At 48.5% G+C, this 23,761-nt stretch overlaps 1 protein-coding gene across 1 annotated transcript; it reads left to right on the top strand.

Annotated features, from left to right (window-relative positions):
- The first annotated feature begins 10,051 nt into the window (after positions 1-10,051).
- MOGAT2 (monoacylglycerol O-acyltransferase 2) lies at positions 10,052-23,705 on the top strand. The gene is made up of 6 exons (XM_059070846.1): positions 10,052-10,142; positions 14,811-14,989; positions 20,321-20,525; positions 20,837-21,011; positions 21,936-22,135; positions 23,551-23,705. Exons 1-6 carry the CDS (start codon positions 10,052-10,054, stop codon positions 23,703-23,705), a joined length of 1,005 nt encoding a protein of 334 aa, XP_058926829.1.
- Positions 23,706-23,761: the final 56 nt, after the last annotated feature.

Genomic DNA, 23,761 nt, shown 5'->3' with positions numbered 1-23,761 from the left:
ATACACACTACTATATATAAAATAAACAACAAGGTCTTACTGTATAGCACAGGGAACTATATTCAATGTCTTGTAATAACTTATAATGGAAAGGAATCTGAAAAACAATATATATATGTATAACTGAATCACTTTGCTGTACACCTGAAATTAACACATTGTAAATCAACTATATATCAATAAAAACAAACAAAAAGGTAGTCTTGGGCTTCCCTGGTGGCGCAGTGGTTGAGACTCTGCCTGCTAATGCAGGGGACACGGGTTCGAGCCCTGGTCTGGGAGGATCCCATACGCAGCGGAGCAACTAGGCCCGTGAGCCACAACTACTGAGCCTGCGCATCTGGAGCTTGTCCTCCGTAACAAGAGAGGCAGCGATAGTGAGAGGCCCACGCACCGCGATGAAGAGTGGCCCCCAATTGCCACAACTAGAGAAAGCCCTCGCACAGAAGCGAAGACCCAACACAGCAAAAATAAATAAATTAATTAATAAACTCCTACCCCCAACATCAAAAAAAAAAAAAAGGTAGTCTTAAGAACAAACATAAAGGTCATATTAGTGTGATGATCTGGAGAAATCTGTTTAACCCCTGTGAGTTTGCTTCTTTCTCTGTAAAATGAGAAGAATTCCTCCTCCTAGGACCATACTTCAAAGCACCAGACACACTAGTAGGGGCTCAAGAGGGGAGACAGCCCTAAGAGGGCTTAGAATTCCCCATCCTGAGAAAGCTGGAAAGGGGACAGACTTAGCTCTTCTGCAGCCAAATCCAGCAGAAATAGACCACTTAGCCATCTCTGTGAGCAAGTTCCCCTCACAGCTTTGTCTGTTATCCAGGCTCCTTCCCCGCGCTTGCCAGCCCTGCCCTAGCAAGGCAGTCCATCCTGCTTGCAGATTCTCAGAATGGCCACCAGAGGGAGCGCCTCTTCACGACTGGCACAGGCTGGCTCTCCTTTCCCTCCACCCCCAAACTCTCCCACCTCCTTGCCCTCCTTTTCCCTTTACTCGCTTTCCCCCTTTCGGCTTTGTTGTTGTTGTTATTGTTTTGTTTTTTGTTTTAATTTCAGAAGTATCTGCGAGTTTTAATAAACACAAGAGTCCAAATAGAATTTGGACAGTTCCCCAATCTTCTGTATTGTTACTGCCTTTTATAGTCTAGTTGTAATTACTAATAATCCTGTTTGAAGACTTGTTAGAGTCTTGAGAAATTTTGACCATTTAATCTGGGTCTTAGGAGCATCATTCCTTTGTCTTGAAGGAGAAGATGACTCCACTGAAGACTACGTTGTAATCCAGAAATTTTAGGAATACAGGCTAAGTGGACACACAGAGGGGCTGAGGCTGGAGGCCGTAGGGCTGCTTTCGCAAACCGCTCTGCGCGAAGGTGGGATGTGAGAACCCATGTGAGAGGTTATAAACCCTCTCACTGGGTTTGTGCCCCAGTCTGGGAAGATCCCACATGCCGCGGAGCAGCTGGGCCCGTGAGCCATGGCCACTGAGCCACAGGTACTAGAAAGGGGTGGACGCGCCACAAGACTCGGCGGCGTGGCTATGCAACCTGCGGGCGGGCCCAGCAGTACCGAAGGCTGGACAGGAGCACAGCGCCCAGACCCTGTCAGGCAACCAGGCTGCTGGCCTAGGGACAGGGGCGGGGGCAGGAGTTGGGGGCAAAGGTTGAGGGGCGGCAGAAATGGGGATCGAGTCAAGGGCCAGGGGCTCGAGGTCAGGGTCAGGGTGGGGTCAGGGGGGTCGGAGGCAGGGGTTGGGAGGGGCGGGCGCGAGCCCCACACTCACGAATCTGCCCGAGGAACTCAACGCTGATGCCCTGGTGTTTCCAGCCGCTTGTTGGGGTTCTTGAGCGCCAGGCTCTCCTTCCTGGACACCGTCTTCCAGTCGCAGAAGAGGAAGTACTTGTTCTTCTTCCCATCCTCCGTCTTGTGCTCGGCCCGCTTCCTGGGGTTCGCATCTTTCAGGAGGAAGTCCACCTCCACGCTCTGCCCGAAGCCGCAGAAGCTCACGTCCCCGCCGAGCGCCCGCCAGTGGAAAGGCGGGAAGGCTGCACGCGGCGCTGACGCCCGCGCTAACGCGGCAGCGCGGAGCCCGCCCGAGGCCCCACCCGCAGGTTCGTGAGGAGGGGACCGGCCAACCAGCCGCCCGGCCAGGAGCAGTGCCCGCCGCTTTGGCCGCTTCGCCGGACGCGTCGTCCTCCCTCTTTTCTGTATTTTTTTTAATCAAAACTTTTCTCTCATCTTCTCTGGGCTAGACTCTGTCTCTCATACTGGGGACACAGGATTCCTGAGCTTGAAGATTTCATGGACTGTTCAAGAAAGGAAGCCAGGGCGCGCAGTGGTTGAGAGTCCGCCTGCCAATTCAGGGCACGCGGGTTCGTGCCCCGGTCCGGGAAGATCCCACATGCCGCGGAGCGGCTGGGCCCGTGAGCCATGGCCGCTGAGCCTGCGCGTCCGGAGCCCGTGCTCCGCAACGGGAGAGGCCACAACAGTGAGAGGCCCGCGTAAAAAAAAAAAAAAAAAAAAAGAAAGGAAGCCAGTCATAATCATGGAATGGAGAGTGTGATGTAGCGGAAAGCAGGCTCTGGAGCCAGAAAGACCCAAACGGAACCTCACTTCTGCCTCCTGTGAACTGAGAGCTCTCAGGTAGGTCACTGTGCCTCTCAGAGCTGTGATGGGACCAACAGCTACGTTGGAGAGTTGTTGTGAGGATTATGTGAGATGACAGTTTTCATGTGTGTAAATTAGTGATACCAATAGCACCTACCCCATAGGGTTGCTTTGAGAATTAAATGGAATAATGCATATAGCTTGCCTATTTCATAGTAGGCACTCAAAAATGTTAGCTCTTTAATAAGTATGAATATAAAGAACAACTCATAGTAGGCCCTTAATCTCAGTTCTTTCCCCTATAGCTCTAACCCCATCTGTTCTACAGATGTAGAAACTGAGGCCCAGAAAGGCTCTGTGCTTCCTCAAGGTCACCTAGAGAATGAGAAGCAGAGCAGGGACCAGTCAGTACCTTTCTTTTGTGCCCAGAATAAAGCCAGCAGGAAAGACAGAAATCCTGGGCTCTTAGGGTCAAACTGTCAAAACCTCTGCACAGCACCCACCTACTGCACTTGGCTTTGGACTCAGGTCCATTTGGTTATTTCTAGTTGGACAGTTCAGCCTTCTTGCTGGGAGCTCAAAAGAAGTCAAGGCCTTTTACCAATTAGTTATAATTGAGTTCTTAATTCCATGCTTGTCTCCCTCCATTCTCCCAACACTTTATGCTCCAGATACTTTCATTCATTCATCCAGTAAATATCTGAGTGTCTATTATGTACCAGATCAGGGAGCTCTTGCCCGTTATAGGCTTGAAAGGACAAGGGGAGGAGCTATCACTGGAACATGGGGGGAATGGCGAGATGGAGAAGGTCACCTGACAGGATCTGTACTGCCAACCCTTGAGACCCAGAAGGGAGGTAGTGGTTGATGAGGAGCATAGGAGAGCACAGGACCAAGGAAGTGCATGTCTCAAAAATAGGCAGCCTACTGTGCTGAGAACCTAGTGTTAAAATTAGCAGAGAGCTGGAAATAATAAGAAAGAGTCCAATGGAAATGCTAAAATTTTAAAAATCCAATGAAGAACTTCTCAGGGCTCACCAGTGGGCTCAACACATCCAAAGAAAGGATCACTGAACTTGAAGATAGGTCAATAAAAATTACCTAGATTGAAACACAAAGAGAAAAAGGAGAGAAAACAAACAAACAGAATAGAGCCCTAAAGTGTTGTGGTACAATATTGAACAGTCTAACTTCCATGTAACTGAAATCCTGGAAGGAGAAGAGATAACAGAGCAGAAGAAATATTTAAAGAGATAGGCTGAACATGTTCCAAAAATAATGAAAGAGATGAAACCATAGATCCAAGAAAACAGAGACTCTCAACAGGATAGTTGATTTTTTTGTTTTGTTTTGTTTTTTAAATCTAGACACATTATATTAAAACTGCTGAAAACCAAATGTAAAGTGAAAATCTTGAAGGCAGCCAGAGAAAAAGATACAATATATTCAGAGGAACAAAGAATTGCATCTTTAAAGAGCTGAAAGAAAAAATATTGCCAACTCAAAAGTCTTTATCCAGTGAAAATATCTTTCAAAAATTAAGGCAAAAATACAGATGTTTTTAGACAAACAAAAGCCAACAGAATTAATTCCCAGTAGGCTTGTGCTATAAGAAACATTAAGGGATGTCTTCCAGGCAGAAGGTATACAATACAAGATACAAACCTGGGTTTACACCAAGAAATGAACAACTCCAGAAATGGTAATAATGGAGACAAATCCAAAATACTTTTAGGGCTTTCCAGGTACACAATCATATCACCTGCAAGGGATAGATTTACCCCTTTTCTCCCCAATTCTTATGCCTCTTATTGATTTCTTTTCTCTCACTGCTTTGCCTAATGTGTCCAGTACAATGTTGAATAGTAGAGGGCCTCTTTGGTTTATTGCTGATTTTATGGAAATGCCCTTAGTATTTCCCCATTAATTTGGATTCTAGCTTTAGGAACAAAGTATATATATTTTACAATATAAAGAAACCACTCATCAACTTTACTCTGTGGTGAGTTTGGTCAAGAGCTTTTTCAGCATCTATTGAAATAACCATGTGATTCTCTTCTTAAAGCTATTAATCCGATGTACTATAGTAATGGTTTCCCTAATCCTACCTGTTCATGGTATATGATGTGATGTTGGATTGTTTCCTGAAATTTTCTACTGTAATATTTCTAATATTTTATTTAAATGTTTTGCTTTAATATTCATAAGTAATAATCAGTCTATAGTTCTCTTTTTTTTGCTGCTTTCTGAAAAATTGATTTAAATATCAATGTAATACTTGCTACCTAAGAAAGAAATTGGAAGTTTTTCTTCATTTTAAAAGATTTGAAACAATTTATGGAGCATTGGGCCTATTTAATCTTTACAGATTTGGCAAAATTCTCCTGTGGAACTGTCTGGGACTGGTGCTTTTTTGTGGGGAAATTCCTTGGTAATATTCTCTGTTTCTTCTATGGAAATTCATCTGCTTAGGTTTTCTGTCATTAATTGGCTCAGTTTGGTAAATTGTATTTCCCTTGGAAACCGTCAGTTGTGTCTAAACATGCAAATGTTTTTGCATTAAAGTTTGCAAAATAGTTTCTTTTGATTTTTATTTATTTATTTTATTTTATTATTTTATTTTGTCCACTCCACACAGCTTGTGGGATCTCAGTTCCAGGGATCGAACCCGGGCTGTGGCAGTGACAGCGTCGAATCCCAATCCCTAGGCCCCAGGGAACTCCCTCGTTTGATTTTTAAAATTTCTTCTCCATCAATTATATCTCCACTATCCTTTCTTATTTTGTGTATGTGTGGTTTGTCCCTTTTATTCTTGATTACATTAGCTAGTAGTATGTTTTTTTTATTAGTTATTTTTAGAAAACTAAAAATTTAATTTATGCATTAGAGCTATTCTTTTTCTAACCTCTCATTAATTTCTGCTTTTATCATTTTTATTTTCTTCCTGTGGTTTCTTTGTTGCTCTTTGGATAGGTATTATGATGTGGGAATTTAATTCATTTATTCTTTCTTTCATTTTTATTCACGTGTGTTTCCTCAAAATGAACTGTGATTCAACATTTTATGAATTCCAACATTCCAAGAGAGAATTTTGGAAATTGTTGAGATGATTCTAAAATGTATATGGAAGAGTAAGGGTGAATTATAGCCTGGACAATTGTAAGACAGAAGAACAAGGAGGCTTGCCCTCCTAGATATTAGAGCTAAGTAAATAATTAAGATGGTGTGGCACTGGCAGAGATAGATAAACAGACAATAAAAGAGAATAAAAGCCCGACACAGGCCACAAATGTGTAGAAATCTACTGTATGACAGATGTGTCACATTACCTCATTGGGGAAGGGAGCGGGGGGTGAACAAATGGGACTGCACAGAATGGTTCTCATATGTTAAAGATACAATTGGAACCTAACTCATACTGTATAAACATCCAGATGCAGTAAGGACTTACATATGAAAAACAAACAACAAACTTAAAAAATTTTTTTTGATTAATTAATTTTTTGACTGCTTTGGGTCTTCATTGCTGTGCATGGGCTTTCTCTGGTTGCGGCGAGTGGGAGCTACTCTTCATTGCGGTGCACGGGCTTCTCATTGCGGTGGCTTCTCTTGTTGCAGAGCATGGGCTCTAGAGTATGTGGGCTTCAGTAGTTGCATCACGTGGGCTCAGTAGTTGTGGCTCGCGGGCTGTAGAGTGCAGGTTCAGTAGTTGTGGCTCATGGGCTTAGTTACTCCACGGCATGTGGGATCTTCCCGGACCAGGGTTTGAACCCGTGTCCCCTGCATTGGCAGGCATATTCTTAAGAACTATGCCACCAGGGAAGTCCCAAACTTTAAATTCTTAGTGGTAAATATAAGTAGGAAAAGAGTTCCTGAATCAGACCAGGCAATGACTGTTTAATAAAAGGCTGATGAATATAAATATATTAAAATGTAAAATGTTTGTTCATCCAGTGACACCTTAAAACACAAGCTAAAAATTGGGAGAAGAGATTCGCAATATGTGCAACCTCAAATGTTAATAACATGAGTGCATAAAAAACTTCAAATTTAGGCAAAAAGCACAAAAAAACACTGTAGAGGAATGGAAGAAAATTAAGAATGAACTTTTCACAGCAGAGGAAACTCCTATGAATAAAGCCATGTGCAACATTCATGTTCAGGAAATACAAGATCCCAACCAGATATCACTCTACACACTAGCAAATAATAATAAGTCTGACCACACCAAGGGCCAGAGAGGTTACACATCTATGGGATCTTGCATATATTTCTGGTGAAGGTATAAACTGGTGCTGCTGTTTTGGGGAAAGTCTGGCACTACTACTGCCAAGCTCCTGCAGTCACATACTCTGACCCAGCAGTCCCTCCGGCTGTTGAGATTCTGGGAGGGAGAAAGGACTCAGTGACAGAGACCAGTGAGAACGCTGATGTCAGAGTCAATCAGAGAGGCTGGCTGTGGGTATGGAAAGCAGCTTTCCAACGCGAGAGATATTTAAATCGACAATAGACTAGAACATGAACTTGACATAAAATCATATCCAAATGGCCAATAAACATATTAAAATGTGTTCAACCTCTTAGCCATTAGGAAATCACAATAAGCACAATGAAGTATCCTTGCATACTTACTACAATGGCTAAAATGTTGAGAAGGATGTGGAGCAACTGGAATTCTCATGCGGGCCTTGTGGGTGTAAATTTGTACAATCACTTTGGAAAATATGTGGTTTTATACCAGGAGACCCAACCAGTCTATTCCCAGGCATACACACAACAGAAAAGTATAGAAATGTGCGCCACAAGCCATGTACAGAATGCCTCTACTGCTCTGTGATACATAGGAGAGTTGGGAAGAGAATAGGTCAGAGTTCTCATGAAAAGGAGATTTTTTTCCCTTTCTTTTTATTGTACCATGTGAGACAATGGATGTTAACTAAATCTATTGTAATCATTCACAATATATGTGAATCAAACCACCATGCTGTATACCTGAAACTTATACAATGATATATGTCAATTTTTTTCTCAAAAAAATTGGAAAAAAAAGAAAAGAGAAAAGAATGCCCATAGCAGCACAATTCACAATAGCCAGGAACAGACAACAGCCCAAATACCTCTCAGCAGTGAAATGGATGAATTCTGGCTTATTCACAGAGTGAAGTCCTATATGGCGACGAGAACAAACGTACTACAAATACACACAATTTGGATGACTCTCAAAATATAATCTTGAGCCAAAAGAGACTGTCCCAGAAGGTATATTGTGTAAGGCTCACTTATTATAAAGTTCGAAGCAGAGATGAGGTTGGTGTGAGGGTCAGGGAGGAGAGGAGTGACAGGCAAGGACACGGGTGCTGGTCAGGTTCTATTTGTCCATCAGAGCAGAGGTCACACCAGTATGTCCACTCTGTGACAATGTATCACTCCTACACTTAGGATTTGTGCCTTTTACTGTATGCTTGATATATTTCAGTTCAAAGTGTACATTTAAATGGAGAGATTTAGGAGAACCGACTGAGAGAGTTGGATGGAGAGGGACGGAAAGAGTCTAGTGTAACTCTAAGGTTTTGGCCTGAGGAACCAGGTCCCTGGAGTACCCTTTCCTGAGATGGCAAACAGCAGAGGAAAGGCCAGCCAGGGCAGGTGAGGGGAGGTCAAGTTCAGTTTTAGACAGGCTGTGATGGAGGTGCTGAGCAGGCTGTCAGGGAAGATGTCAAGTAGCCACCTAGCTAGTCAAGTCTGGAGCCGAGGGGGAAGTCAGGGCTGCAGATGCAGTTTGGAAGTGTTTGTCCTGCAGATGGACTCCAAGGCCATGAGCCTGGATGAAGTCTCTGCAGGAGAGAGGGTGGAGAGAAGAGGGAGGTTCCAAGTGAAACCGTGGAACTCAGACTGGGGCTTGAACCTATGGGCTGGGACTTGAACCCAGCCAAAACCCATACTGGGACTTGAACCCACAGTCTTTTAACTGAGATCACACACCTGGTCTCAGGACTTAATGAAGCTCAGATTCTTGATGTCTCATTGAAGAAAGAATTCAATGAGAGACAAAGTGATAGGTAAGAAGTGGATTTATTTAGAGAGAAACACTCCACAGACAGACCGTGGGCCATCTCAGAAGGTGAGAAAGACACCAGGGTATGGGGTTGTCAGTTTTTATAGGGGTGGGTAATTTCATAGGCTAATGAGTGGGAGGGGTATTCCAGCTATTTTGGGGAAGGAGTGGGGATTTCCAGAAATTGGGAAATCGCCTACTTTTTGACCTTTATGGTTGGCCTTGAACTGTCATGGCGCCTGTGGGTGTGACATTTAGCTTGCTGATATGTTACAATGAGTGTATACTGAGGCTCAAGGTCCACTAGAGGGACTTCCCTGGTGGTCCAGAGGTTAGGACTCTGTGCTTCCACTTCAGGGGGCACGGGTTCTATCCCTGGTTGGGGAACTAAGATTCCACATGCTGCATGGTACAGCCAAAATTAAACACACACACACAGTCTAGTGGAAGTCGACTCGTCCGCCATCTTGGACTTATTTGGTTCTAATCAGTTTATGTCGTGTCCTCGGGCTATGTCATTCTTTTAAAGGTTGTGCCCTGCCCTCTTCCCTCCTGTTTCACAAGGACTAAGTGGGCAAGAGAGCACTCCAACACTTAGCCCGGTGAAGGCTAAGAGCCACAATTAGACCCAGGGGCAGCCAGAGGGGCAGGAAAGAAACCAGGAGAGTGTGGAGTCCACAGGCCAAGTGGTTTCAAGGAGCAGGGAGTGACCAACTGTGTCTAAGGCTGCTGAGAGGTCAAGATGAGAGCTGAGAATGGACCACTGGATTCAGCAGCATGGAGGCCATTGGTGAACTTGTCAAGGGCAGTTCCATGGAACAATGGCATCTGAAGTCTGGAGGAGGGAGGACAGAATGGGAGGGGAGGATGTGGAATGCAGACAGGGCTCTTCCACGAATAGGGCAGAAGGTGGAGGAGATGGTGGGGCTGAAGCATTTGTAGACAGGAGTTGCTACTGCATGTTTGTGGAGGGGAACTGTGGCAGAAGAGAGGAGACAGTTAGTGCAGCCATATCATTGGGTAGGTGAAGAGGGACAGGATTGCCCTATACTCAGTGCTTTACCTGCCAAGTGGAGGGCAAGATTCAAGCAAACAGAGAAAGGCATCTGGCAGAGAAGATTTTGCTTGAGGAGGCAAATGGCCTTCCCTTCCTCCTTCCTTTACCTGGCTCCAGGGCAAGTGGGTTCAAAGCTTTCTACCAGGAAACAGATCCTTGCCAGGGCGGAGGCAGGGAGGTGTTGGGCTGGGCAGTGTGGGGTGGGGCGCCCTCCTCCCTAACCACTAACGCTTACTCAACCTCTGGCAGCAGCAAAAACCAGTAAGTAGGTGCCTCAGACCACAGCAGAGCTCAGAGAAGACACCGGAATCAACCAAAGAGACAGCATGGTGAAGTTTGCACCCTTGTCCGTGCCATGGGAGCGCAGGATGCAGACCTTTGTGGTCCTGCAGTGGGTTTTCTCCTTTCTGGCTCTGGGTAAGGTGAGCTGGGCTGGGGGGACGGGAGGCCATGGGATTCTTCATCTCACCTGCTTGTGCCAGACTGGGTAGGGAGTGCTCCCCCCAGGGCTAGTGTTCAGCCTGTACGCTGATGCCACTACACTGGCGTTAAAGTGTGGACATACTCTTTACAGGCTGGTCAATAGCCATTTCACACACTCACACACAAACATGGGTATGCGCGCGCGCGCACACACACACACACACACACACACACACCATACACATGCCCCTTGTCTTCGCTCAGAAGCTCTCCGAAATTTTAAAGCTAAAGCAAGCCCTCTAGTTCCCTGCCCCTAGCATCCCTGACGATTGACCTGTGTCTCTGCCCTAAGGGTTGTTAAAACATTTAAAATATCCCCGGTTACCCCATTCCACAAATGAGCAGAGAAGCTAATTGCCTTAACTGTCCCAGGCTGTAGGTCTGGACTCCTCCTACTGCCAGAGGAGGAGAGGGAAGGCGGCAGGGGGAGGAGGTGACAAGTCGACAAGTAGGCTGGCTCCTGGGCAAAGGGCACTGGGGGCCCAGAGCCAGGTGGGCTGAGGCCCGGGGATTACAGAGGATGAGGGACATCTTGCCCAGCTGGCCTTGGGAAAGCTTTCCCAGCAGGAGTGTGTCTGACTGTCTGTGCCCACCCCCAGCCCAGCCAGGGATCCTGGGAATGTCAGGAGCAGCACAGGGTGGTCAAGCAGCGCTGGGTCTGCAGCTAGAGGAAAGGTCGCTGAGCAAAGGGGTCTGAGCCCACTCGTGCCAGACGCAGGAGCTCGTACCTTGTCCCTTATCCTGGGGACAAAGGGGAGCCCAGGAGGCTGTTTGGTACAGGAGTGACAAGGTCCCATCAGTGTGGGACAGGTCTCAGTGCCTGAAGTCTATGGATCTGCTGTGTTTGGGGTGTGGGGGGTAGACCAATAGCAGGGAGTAGCCGCCAGCTAGATCGGGGTCTCCAAGTTATGTGGCATGGGCCAAATCCAGCCCACTGATTGTTTTTGCATTTGTACAGCCCATGAGCCAAGAATAGTATTTACATTTTAAATGTTTGCGTAATTCAAATGATTACATGCCTTTGTAATATCCTCCAAGTTGCCCCATATAGCCTCAGAGTCTAAAATATTTACAATCTGGCCCTTTAAGAAAACGATTGCCTTCCCTGGTCTGGCAGTGAGTGGAAAGAAAGGGCCCCTTTTCAAGGATACTTAGGGGATGTGTCCACAGGGCAGGATTTACAGGCTGGCAGAAGAGTAAGGGCTTCCAGTGGGGGAGTAAACACCACACATGTTGTGAACGGCTGGCTCACGCTGGACATAGAGCAGGCATTTTGGGGAGGGGCAAAGAAGTGGCCGGAGAGGTCAACCAGGACCTGTCATTGAGGACTCAGGGCCCAGAAACAAATACTTTCCAGTGGGTTACACGTTTACTCTGTTTCCTTTCCTCTCCTCTATAATTCACACACTCACACAGGAAGAAGGTAAGCTCCATTCAAATAGTTGGTCTTGTTCTCAGCTGCATCTCCAGCTCCTAGAAGAGTTGGTGTTGATAAATGTTGGTTGAATGAATGAATGTTGGGAGCATGATGTAGACAAAAGAGTAGAATTGAATGCCAGGTCCCATCCTACTAACTTGCTGTGGGACCCTAGCCAATTTTCATACCTTCTCTGGGTCGCAGTAAAGTGGGCTCTTACATTTTTCCCCCTTGGTGTTACAAGGTGAAAGAAGGTGTCTCCCTTCCTAAGGGACTGAAAAGGTCCCCAAGTTTGGGTTTTGCCTGCTGACAGGAGTTAAAAGGTGACCTCAGGGTGAGGGGGATGGTGGAGAGTTCTTTCTGTCAAGTGCAACTTCCTCTTGTGAGGGTTTTTTCCTAACATTAACATGCTATGTTAGTTACAAAAATGAATATGTGCTGTTGTAACACATCCAAACAAAATATGTATCCTAAAAGTGAAAGACTTCCCCAAATCCTACCCTCCAGGGAGCCACTATTTTTATTTATTTATTTATTTATTTTGGGCCTTGCACATTGTGGCTTGTGTGAAAGCAGCCGTGAAAACTCAGAGTCCTAAGCACTGGATGACCAGGGAATTCCCTCCAGGGAACCACTATTAACAACTCGGTTTTATTCTCTAGAGGTGGTTTTCTGAAAGGGGGAGCGACCCACATAGAGTTTTGATTTTGCCCAAGGGCAGAGAGTCCTAGCTGAGGTTCTTTATCATTTTCTCACATTAAATATTTGTTATGGGGCGTCCCTGGTGGCGCAGTGGTTGAGAGTCCACCTGCCGATGCAGAGGACACGGGTTCGTGCCCCGGTCCGGGAAGATCCCACGTGCCGCGGAGCGGCTGGGCCCGTGAGCCATGGCCGCTGAGCCTGTGCATCCGGAGCCTGTGCTCCGCAACGGGAGAGGCCACAGCAGTGAGAGGCCCGCAAGAAAAAATATATATATATATATATTTGTTATGTTAATAAAAATGATAAAATCTAAGTCAACTGCCAAGCCATCCTTATCCCTTATCTCCTGGCGTCTGCCTCCTCCCTCCAGATCTGCAGGTGTCCTTCCGTCCTCTATGCATGAGCATCCACAAGGGTGGACATGTTATTCTTCATGCAAGTGGTGGCATTTCATTCCCACTCTTCTGCAACTTTCCCTTTCAAGTTTTTTATTAAAAAAACTTAAAGGCAAACAAAAAAGTGATCAACTCAACCAGGAGTGTGGTTCATCCTTTTCTGAATCCTCCAGGAATCACAAGGCTGATGTGAGAGCACGGTTCCAGCAGCCATTGGCCAGCAGGCCTTGGAAGGAGGGGAAATGCCTGGAGGGGAACTGCCTGCGATGGCAGTGAGTCAGGACTGCCACTCCTTCCAGATGTTCAAGAGACGACAGATGAATGGGTTTGAGTGTGAAGTCTCCCCATTTTTCATTATTAGTGACTAAGTCAATGCAATTTTAAAATAAAGTACAGAGGTGGAAGAAACCCAAGTGTCCATCGGTCCATTGATGGATGAATGTATAGCAAATGCCGCAAATAACACAGTGGAATGTTATTCAGTCATAAAAAGGAAGGAGTTTCTGAAACATACAGCAACATGGATGAATCTTGAGGACGTTGTGCTAAGTGAGATAAGCCAGTCACACACACACACACAAATACTTTATGATTCCTCTTATGTGAGGTTTGTGGACTAATCAAATTCATGGAGACAGAAAAGAGAATGGTGGTTGCCAGGGGCTGGGGGAGGGGGACATGAGAGTTTTTGTTTAATGGATACAGAGGTTCAGTTTGAGAAAATGGGAAGAGTTCTGGGAATGGATGGTCACGATGGTCACTGTGAATGAACTTAATGCCACTGAACTGTACACTTAAAAATGGTTCAGATATAAAGTGTATGTTACGTATATTTTACCACCATAGAAATTTTAAAAAACAAAACAAGTGCCCCAAGCACAGCACTGGAAAGTCAGCTCCACGAGGGCAGGAATTTTTCTCTGTTGTTCACGGCTGAACCACCAACACCTGGCACATAGGTGTTCTGTGTAAAGTGAACATCTGTGAGCCCCAACCTATTTTCTCTGGCTTATGAATTTTACTACTGTTCAGACCGGGTCAAAAGTCCCCTTCTCCTGGAAGCCTGCCAGGAATGACAAACCCAGTCTACCCCACTTTCAGATGCAATACAACTGGAGGCTGACCTTTTTAAGAGTGTGAGTGCATGATGTTGAGTGGAAGGAATGGGACGGGGAGGGAGAAATATACTCTGGGAATGATGTTCCATTAGCATCAGGTTAGGGTCAGCCCCACAGACCCCCTGACCCTGAGATGAAGCCAGGATTAGCTTGCCGCAAGGGACTTGGAATCGTAGGTAAGAAGGTATTTCCTCACTTGGCCTGGTCCTAGCCATGCTGCACCCCAATCCATGGGCCAGCTACAAGTTGACCTCTTCCTTCCTGCCTCCTTCACCAGGAAAGGGCATGGCAGGCAGAGGAAGCAGCATAAGCGAAAGCTAAGAGATTGAAGAAACTCAATCTCTCAGTGTAGGTACACTGAGCAGTTTCATGTGGCCGGAGCATGGGGTACACGTGGGTGAGTGAGGCTGGAGTGGGAGGGGGATCAGACCAGCCGTGGGGAGCCTGAATGCCAGGCTGAGCTACAAGGGCTGTTTTTAAAGTTATAGAAAGCCATGGAAGGACTTTAATTAGAGGGGGGATCTGGCAGGATTTATCTATGGAAAGATGGGCGAGAGTGGACAGAGAGAGGGCTGGGCAGAGAGAATGTCTCCTTTTTCTCTGAGGGCCCAAAGGGTGGAAACGAGAAACAGTTAAACCAGTCACTTCTCCCCCAGGCATTTATTGAGCACCTGGTGAATACAGATACTTAACTGGACAGAGAGGAGGTGGAGGGGGAAGACTGGAGTGAATGAGGTAGCCTGGTGCAGTGGGAAAAAGTAAGTTTGGAGTTAGGCCTACCTGGCTTCAAATCCAGGCTCCCAGTATGACACTGGATGGGCTGCATTTCTTCCTCTTTGAAGGCAGGGGAGGCTGACCCCTTCTCCCTGGGGTGAGGGCCGGACAGGACAGTGCTGCTAGTGCTGGGCCTAGGGGTAGAAATCCTTCCTTCACCCCTCTGACCACTGATGGTTCCTGCTTCCCTCCCCAGCCCAGATCTGCATTGTGGTCTTCATAGGTCTCCTGTTCACAAGATTCTGGATCTTCAGTATCTTGTATGCAACCTGGTGGTACCTGGACCGAGACAAGCCATGGCAGGGTGGCAGGCGCATTGAGGCCTTAAGGCGCTGGGTCATATGGAAGTACATGAAGGACTATTTCCCCGTCTCGGTGAGTAATGGGGCTAGCTGGGGTGTGGCCAGGACCGTAGTGCCCCATGTGTCCGTGGGGAAGTGCGGCCCTGTGTGCAGTAAGCAGAATACTGGGCTGGGAGGCAGGAGCCGGGCTTCCACCACTATGTGGCCTGGGGAAGAGTCCAGCTTCTGTCTGGCCATGGTTTCCCACCTGCAGGGGTGTGGGGCAAGTATGAGGACTGATGAATGAACAGGATTTGAAGGAGCTCTGTGGGCCATGTAGTGTGGCACACATATGTATCTTATAGGTATAAACCCCTCAATAGCCATGCTTTGGGGGTGAAGGTAATAAACTTAAGATCCTAAGAGACCCTCTAGCCCCACACTTCATAAGATGAGGAGACTGACCCCTAGAGTGGGACAAGGATGTGATCAAGTTCACATACAAAGCTCTTTTACTGGTTTAAAGTTTGTACATTAAGTCAGTTTAAAGGGACCGGGGAGAGGACCCTGAACTTGTTCTCAGATTCTGCCCTTCACTCTGGTATGTTAGGCATCCTTGGACAAGGCCTTGCCCCATTCTAAATCTTAGTTTACAAATGTATCCATGGGCTTCCCTGGTGGCGCAGTGGTTGAGAGTCCGCCTGCTGATGCAGGGGACACGGGTTCGTGCCCCGGTCCGGGAGGATCCCACATGCCATGGAGCGTCTGGTCCCGTGAGCCATGGCCGCTGAGCCTGCGCGTCCGGAGCCTGCGCTCCGCACTGGGAGAGGCCACAACGGTGAGAGGCCCGCATACCGCAAAAAAAAAAAAAAAAAAATTAAATTAAAAAAAAAAAAAGTATCCAGTGAGCACACGGATCCCTCCCACGTGAGTGCTTTTGAATCTCTGACTTTCTGACTCAGGGCACCTCATGGCCTTTTGGACACTTGACCCTGGACCCAAAGTTCAGTCCTGAGTGGAGCAGGATCCTTGATTAGAGTGAGCTGACCTTGGCTCCTTTCCTGAATCCCAGACAGACTGAACTCTTGGGTCTAAGCAGCTGGGCAGGGATGACTTATTGTCCAGATAGGATGGGGAAAGCAATGGGGACTCAGAGAGGTGCCAGGCAGGGGCAAGTAGCCCTCCTCTGGAAACAGGAGAGAAGAAACATATAGAGTGTGGCCTCTGGAGCTGAACAGACTAGGTTCTATTATCAGTTCTGCAACATACAAGTGGCGTGACCTTGGGTGAGTCACACAGTCTCTCTGAGCTTCAGTTTCCTCATATGTAAAGTAGAGATGATGCCACATACATCATTGGGTTGTGTGGATTCCATGAGACAGCAAGTAAAGCACTTTGTATGTTCTTGGTAAACTAGTAGTTTGTATTATTTTACTGAACCGCTGGGGATTCTGGGGAGATGTCGGCATGGCTATGGGTCTAGGGAGGACTCTGATAGTCCAGAGACTGGCTGTTCTGGCCTTCACACCTGCATGGCTTCTCCCACCCCAATCTGGGAGCCCTCCAGAAATTAGGTCCCCCGCTGGTAAAGCAATAGGGAATGGAGGAAACAGGCTCAAAGAGGGTAAACAGCTTGGCCAAGTCATGGGCACTCAGAAGCAGAGTTAGAGTTCCTGCCTTGCTCCCTTCTGAGAGTTCTGGGGCCCAGCAAGGACTAGCAAAGGCTGGGCAACAGCTCGGGTGCAGGAGCCCTTAGCATCCAGTGAGCAGGGCCTCCTGGGCAAAGGGAAAGGGTGGGATGGGGCAGGGCAAGGCAGGGCAACAGGGTAGGGGCTGGGCAGAGGGCAGGAAGTTGGCTGGCAGAGGCTTCCATGCTCATTAGGGGTGATAGGTGTTGAAGGGCAGAGCGAGTGGGCAGTGCTGAGCCAAACCGAGGGGCCCGGGTGGGGGCAGTCTTCCTCGACCCCATATCTGCTTCCTCTGCAGGGTGCCCTCCCAGGACCTTGTCAGCAGAAATGAGCAGGGTTTGCTGGGTCCCGAGGGAAGCCTTGGGAATGTCATGGGCAGAGTCCTTCATCCCCACCCCAGGACTTCTGAGCTTTGAGATTCTGAATTCCCATCCCTCCCTCTCCTCTTCCCAGGCTCACTGTCCTGTGCCAGGAAGGCCAGAGTTTCCATGGGAAAGTATGGCCTGGAGCCTGAGAGTGTTTGTAACATCAGCTACCAAGCCAAAGAAAACTATAAGTGGTTTCTGGCCTCAAGTAGAGCTTTGTAGATTCTGGCTCTGTGGTCTCACTCCACACTGTGAGCTAAATCCTGAGTCCACCAGGGAAGGAAAGGCGGCCTGCAAAGGGAAGAGCTCAAGCTCAGGCCCAGAAGCCTCTGCCACTGCATGGTTTCTGAGCAATAGTGTGACTAAAGCAGAAGGTGCACCTGGGGATGAGGCTGGAGAGGATTTTAGGGACAAGGTAATGGAGGCCAGTGCAGACCATTCCACAGAACTGGAGCTCTTCAACTGAAAGCTCTCCAGGGGGCTGTCTTCCTGCCATCCCCGCGACCTCCAAAGGACAGCATCTGGCTCTCTTTACAGCTGGAGCTGCTGACAGTTGCAGAAAATGATGCTGAGCAGTTCTGTGCCTGTCCTATCCACCATCCTCCTGCTCCTCCCCCAGCCAGTTAGCTCTCCAGGAGGGTTTCTCAACCCTGGCACTACTGACACCGGTGGGACACTGGACTTGTTTTGCAGAAATTCCGTGTGCACAGTGTTCAGGATTGTTGCCCACTGCAGGCCTGTGGCATCACCACCTGAAGAGGGCGGGCAGTACCACCAAGAGGACTGCAGGGAGTGAGAAGATGAACACTTTGATTTGCCTGTCCTGAGCTGGGAGCCTGCAGGGGTGGCATGGGGGCCTGCAGATTCTGGACCCCACCACCTCCCTGGAGACCCTCCTACTCTTCCACATACTTTCAAAGCACAGGTCCTGCAGGGATCTTAGGGTGGTCAGGAGGCAGGGAGTCCCAGATAAGGAGTCCCTACTATGCTGGAGCTCCCCACATTCACAAGCCTCTTCCTTCCCTGTCAAATGCATGTGGATCCCTGATCTTCTATCAGTTCTTACTGTGATTTTACGAACTAGCATCTAGTGGTGAATTTCAAGCAAAATGAGGGCACAGTCTCTGTGTCTTGGAGCTTTCCAACCTCACCTTTAGCCTTCCTAAAGGGCTAATGGTGGAGAATCAGGCAACGTTTCCCCCAGGAGGAGCTGTCTCCATCTCCTGTTACCCTTCTCGGCACAGCTGGTGACGTTCTGCACGCATTGTCTTGCTCTTTGCTTTTTCACCCGACAAGCAATTGTGGCATCTTCCCATATCAGGACAGGAAGAGCTATGTCATACATCCCTATGGCTACACAGTGGCCCATGAGTGAATGTTCCATAATTTGTCTAAATGGGCCCTGTTGATGGACATTTGAGTGGATGTCAAGTTTTGGTATTACTAAAAATGATGCTTCAGTTAATAATCTTGTTCAGATGTCATTTTGCACAAGTATGAGAAATTCTGTAGCTAAATTCCTCAGCAGTGGAGTCGCTGGCCTAAAAGGTCAGTTACGTTTTTCAATTGTAATATTGTTAAGTACTGCCTCATTGTGTTTAGGCAGATTGTACAAAATTATTTTCCCACTAGCTGAGAAAGAGAATTCATAAGCAAGTGCTTCAATGCGGGGAGCCAGGTATGTTTTTCAAGAAACACACCGATGGGCTTCCCTGGTGGCACAGTGGTTGAGAATCCGCCCGCCGATGCAGGGGACCTAGGTTCGTGCCCCGGTCTGGGAAGATCCCACATGCTGCAGAGCAGCTGGGCCCGTAAGCCATGGCCACTGAGCCTGTGCATCCAGAGCCTGTGCTCCGCAACGGGAGAGGCCACAACAGTGAGAGGCAAACACACCGAGATGGGTTCCTAAGGAAACACCTTTCCCAATGAGAATAACCAGAATTATCTCAGCTTGTCCTTATTTTCACGTCCAGTAAATCCCCACCGAATGAGTGGCAGAGGTTTGTCCTCATCTGGAGGAGCAATGGCGCCTCCACCTATGGTCCTCTCAGCCTTTTTGCAAAGGGTCAAGGGTAACCGGGGGGGGGGGGGGATTTGCGGAGATCAAGTCCAGGTCAAGGACAGGACAATTTGGGGCTGTTCGGCTTGGGTAGGGTAGACAGGATCAGACCCCCATTGCTGTCCCTTGGGTCCCACCAGGCTGCTCTGAGAGCGGCAGCCAGGCCTCTGGGGCCCGAAGGCAACAAGACTCCTCAGGGTCATTCTGAAAATTTCAGCTTAGTGACAGGATGAACTTTCATGGTGCCAAAGCTGAGCCAGAGTGGAATGGACTGCTCACGCCTGGAAGTGCAAATTGCAGGGCCTATGCAGAATTGTCAGGGAGCCTCCTGCCAGGGGCTTAGGGCTTGGTCCAGGGGCCTCAGTGCCTCCAGCTCTGATGGCTGTGCCTCCCAGATAACAGGGCTCTGTAAATGGCAGGCCCAGCAGTTACTGGCAGAGCAGAGAAGGGGTTGGTCACACACACAGTCACTGTCCCAGCAGTAATCTTTGCACACTGAAGCCTGTCCAGTAAATGGCAGGAGCAGCATTTGTTAACTCAGTTCCTCTCCTCCCACCCTCACCCCACTTTGCCTGGAAGCCGCTAATGACAAACAGCTCTCCTCTCCCACTCCCTCTACAATATCTAGTGGTCTCCGTGGCACCCTCCACACTGCAGGACTGACCAGACCAGGGCAGAGCTGCCAATGGGCAGGGGAAGAGGTGGATGAATGGCAATGAAGGTCTGACATGGGGGGAGCAGAGAACCACCAGGGAGACATTTGCATTGTACAGAGGGGTAAACAGGACTAGGGCCAGTCTCCAGGTCTGCACGCTCTTTCAACCACCCCTGATATATCTTGCAAATGCTCACTTCCAGGTCCTAAGCGCCAAATTTTCTCATAGGGAGTTTTGTTAAAATAGGGCTCTTCAAGCATAGTGGCGCCCCTGTGTGGCCCTTGATGGTGTATGAACTATACCAATTATAATTCAATGTATCAATTATGATTATCCTGTCCTGTAGTCTTGGTAATTCCATGGCACTCATGGACCTGAGCTTCTCAGCAGTCCTGGGAGGTAGGTGGGACAGGGTCAAATGTCCACATTTGATAAATTAAAAGCCAGAGAGGGAAGCAATTTGTCCGAAGCCAGCAGCGAGTCTGAGACACAGATGGCACCACGGTCTCCCTAGATGCATTCAAATGCGTATCTCCATCTTTGTAAGAACCTGAGGCTCAGAGAGGGGGAGCAAGTTGCTCAAGGTCACACTGGTGATGGCAGAATCAGGGAGGGCCTGAGATCCAGCCCTGACTCACCAGGTTGCTGTCCCTGCAGCTGGTCAAGACCGTGGAGCTGGACCCCTCCCGGAACTACCTCGCTGGCTTCCACCCCCATGGGGTCCTGGCGGCTGGAGCTTTTACCAACCTGTGCACCGAGAGCACCGGTTTTTCTTCACTGTTCCCCGGCATCCGCCCACATCTGATGATGCTGAACTTGTGGTTCTGGACCCCTTTCTTCAGGGATTACATCATGTCAGGGGGTGAGTCTTCCCACCCCTGGGTAGCCCAGGAAGATGAGGGCCGGAGGCACGGAGGAGGGATTTTAAGGAGGACTTCTAACAATTCTGTACTTAATCCAAGAACATGTGTAGTGGAGAAGGAGACTAGACCCAAGGAAGCACTTCCCACAGCTCCGTGCCCAGCAAAGAGCTCGGCAAGGGGTTGGGAAGAGGAGGAGGACACGGTCCCAGTCCTCAGGGAACTCCCAGTTGGGGGGATGGAGCCCCGAGCACATCCTCCTCCACCATCCCTGCCCCCTTCACACCATACTTGACCTTCTTCCTCTCCCCAGGGCTGGTCTCAGCAGACAAGGAGAGCGCCGCTCACATTCTGAACAGGAAAGGAGGTGGCAGCCTGCTGGCCATCATTGTTGGGGGCGCCCAGGAGGCACTGAACGCCCGGCCTGGAGCCTACAGGCTGTTGCTGCGGAACCGCAAGGGCTTCATCAGGCTCGCCCTGATGCACGGGTATTGGGGCAGAGGGCTCTCGTTCAGTTGGAGATTGGCAAGGATTGTATTTTAGTGGGAAGACAGCAGAGATTAATACAGATCCTATTTTGGAAGGGAGATTTTTTTAAAATTTATTTAATTTATTTATTTTTGGCTGCGTTGGGTCTTCGTTGCTGCACGTGGGCTTTCTCTAGTTGCGGCGAGTGGGGGCTGCTCTTCCTTGCGGCACGCAGGCTTCTCATTGTGGAGCACGGGCTCTAGGTGCCCGGGCTTCAGTAGTTGTGGCACATGGGCTTAGGTGCTCCGAGACATGTGGGATCTTCCCGGACCAGGGCTTGAACCTGTGTCCCCTGCATTGGCAGGTGGATTCTTAACCACTGTGCCACCGGTGAAGCCCTGGCAGGGAGATTCTCAATCCATTCACAATGAAGATTGTGTGTTGGTGATGATGTACTGTCTCATTCCCAAATACCCAGAGAAGAGTCTAGAAGGGAGATTTGGTGATTAAAGGGACTAAGTGTCAAGGGTCATACTACTGAAAGCTTGCATAGACCTGAGATGGAGGGGATCTGGGAGAATGGAGTTTGGGGCATTGCTCAGAACTATTCTCCTACCTTGGAGCACCTTTGAAGGATACAAGCTAACTGAGGCAGGTGAGATTTTTCCAAAGTTTGCAAATGTTTTTTATCTGGGAGGACTCTGCAGCGTTCTAGTCTCCCTGTTATGTTACAACTGCCAGGCAGTGGCCCTGAGAGGAGCTGGGACCTGCCCACAATCACAAAGCAAGGCCATAGCAGGACTGGGAGACACCAGAGGCCTCCTACTTCCGACCCAGGGCTCTGTTCTCTACCCCAATTCCTGGTCACTGGGTCCCTGCAGGAAGCTAGGTGACAAGCTTGCACCTTCTTGCACCTCCTAACCCTCTCTCCTGTCTCCCTCCAGGGCAGCTCTGGTGCCAGTCTTCTCCTTTGGGGAGAATGACCTATTTGACCAGGTTGACAACTCTCCTGGGTCCTGGTTGCGCCGGACCCAGAACCGACTGCAGAAGATCATGGGAGTCTCCCTCCCGCTCTTCTATGGCCGTGGTGTCTTCCAGTACAGCTTTGGTCTTATGCCCTACCGCCAGCCCATCACCACCGTGGGTGAGCTAAGATCCAGGCTGGGATGGGGAAGCCTACAGGGCAAGGGGCCCAGGCTGTGTGCTGCAAGGGGACATGCACATGGGCCAGACACATCTTTGACCTTGTGGAAATCACATTCTAGACTGGGAAACAGTTACACAGGCAGATATAAGGCAGTCTGGGAGGAGAACTCTAACAGAGAGATAAAGAACAGTAGCCACTACTGAGTACCAAGCACCTGCTGTGTGCCAGGCACTGTACTGGCTCCTTACATGCAGCAGCTCAGTTATCCCAACAATCTTGGAGGCAGGGACTATCATCCCTATTTCACTGATGGTAAACTGAGACTCAGAGAAGTTAAATCATTTCCCAAAGAACACTGCCCTTGAGTAAATAAGTTGAGGTTTGGTCAGGATCTATTTGACTTTTTTATTACACCAAAGAAGGAGAGTTTAATTCTGACCAGATGATGTCATAAGGCTTATTGGAGAAGATGGATACAAGGGAAGGGCATTCCAGGTGTTAGGATTGTGTGTAAAGTAGCAATCAGCAGGCTATGAAAGAGAGCCTGAGGGATTTTCCTGTAAATAATGGGCATGGGCTTCAGTGCATGGACGTAGGCACCGTCTTTCCAGCTATTTGGACAGCTCATTTGCTTTCTTCTTGGATTTCACCTAGATTCCAATGGCAAAGCTTGTAGAGAGAGGTCTGTTCATCTCCACCCACCCAATCATTTCTTAGTTGAATACAGACTTGGTTAGCCCCCTACACCATGACTTTCCCTGGATTGTGTGGTAATATTTTCATGAATATAATTCACAAGTGCTGCCTCCAGAGCCATTCCCAAGAGAAGAACACATAGCAGCTTCTTTCTGAGCCAGGCAGAACCAGAGGAAGGAGGTAGATAGGGCCTCCCGATCCCTCCCTAGAAAGGGGGCACTGCAGGCCAGCATAAAGAGAGAGGGGGGAAGAAGGGTGCTTAGGCTGTGGGCCGCCTCCCCCCGAGACATACAGGCGCTTCCCATCGCGGTATCTGAGACTCCCAGAGCCACCTGGCCTGGAGGTTAAGAGCACACCCCCAGGGCTTACCACCTGGCACTGATTCTTCCTGGCTATGTGACCTTGAACAAGTTACTTAACCTCCTTGAGCCTCATTGACTGACCTGTCAAACAGGAATAATAGCAGATTCTATCCATATAGGATTGTTAGGACGATTATAGGAGATATTGCTTGTAAATGCCAGCTGGTGGTATTGTTAATATATCAGAATCTTGGAGTTGCCCTAACATCTTAGAACTTATCACCCAAAATAGAATTGAAAGTGAGACAGTAAGAGCACTTTCCTGCACCGATGACCACTGTGGTGTGAACCCCAAGGGCCCTGCAACTCCAGTGGTTCCTGCTCTGGGCCACCTCATTCCTTTGTGTCTTGCAGTGGGGACGCCCATCAAGGTGCAGAAGACACCGCGTCCCTCACAGGGAGAGGTGGACAGGCTGCACCAGCACTACATGAAGGAGCTAAGCAACCTCTTCGAAGCCCACAAGCTCAAGTACAACGTCCCCAGTGACCAACACTTGGAATTCTGCTAGTGCCTCCCCAGAGGAGGGGCTGCCCCAAAGGGCAGGGCTGGCGTTAGGGAGAATAG

The sequence above is a fragment of the Kogia breviceps genome, chromosome 7 (assembly GCF_026419965.1).
Source record: "Kogia breviceps isolate mKogBre1 chromosome 7, mKogBre1 haplotype 1, whole genome shotgun sequence".
NCBI lineage: Eukaryota > Metazoa > Chordata > Mammalia > Artiodactyla > Physeteridae > Kogia > Kogia breviceps.
This window is presented reverse-complemented; position numbering and strand designations above follow the sequence as displayed.

Bases quoted from the DNA above. Each gene is read 5' to 3' on its own strand.
- MOGAT2 (XM_059070846.1), top strand. From the start codon at position 10,052: ATGGTGAAGTTTGCACCCTTGTCCGTGCCATGGGAGCGCAGGATGCAG. The intron at 20,526-20,836 runs GTGAGTCTTCCC...TCCTCTCCCCAG, and splicing joins GGATTACATCATGTCAGGGG to GGCTGGTCTCAGCAGACAAG. The intron at 21,012-21,935 runs GTATTGGGGCAG...GTCTCCCTCCAG, and splicing joins AGGCTCGCCCTGATGCACGG to GGCAGCTCTGGTGCCAGTCT.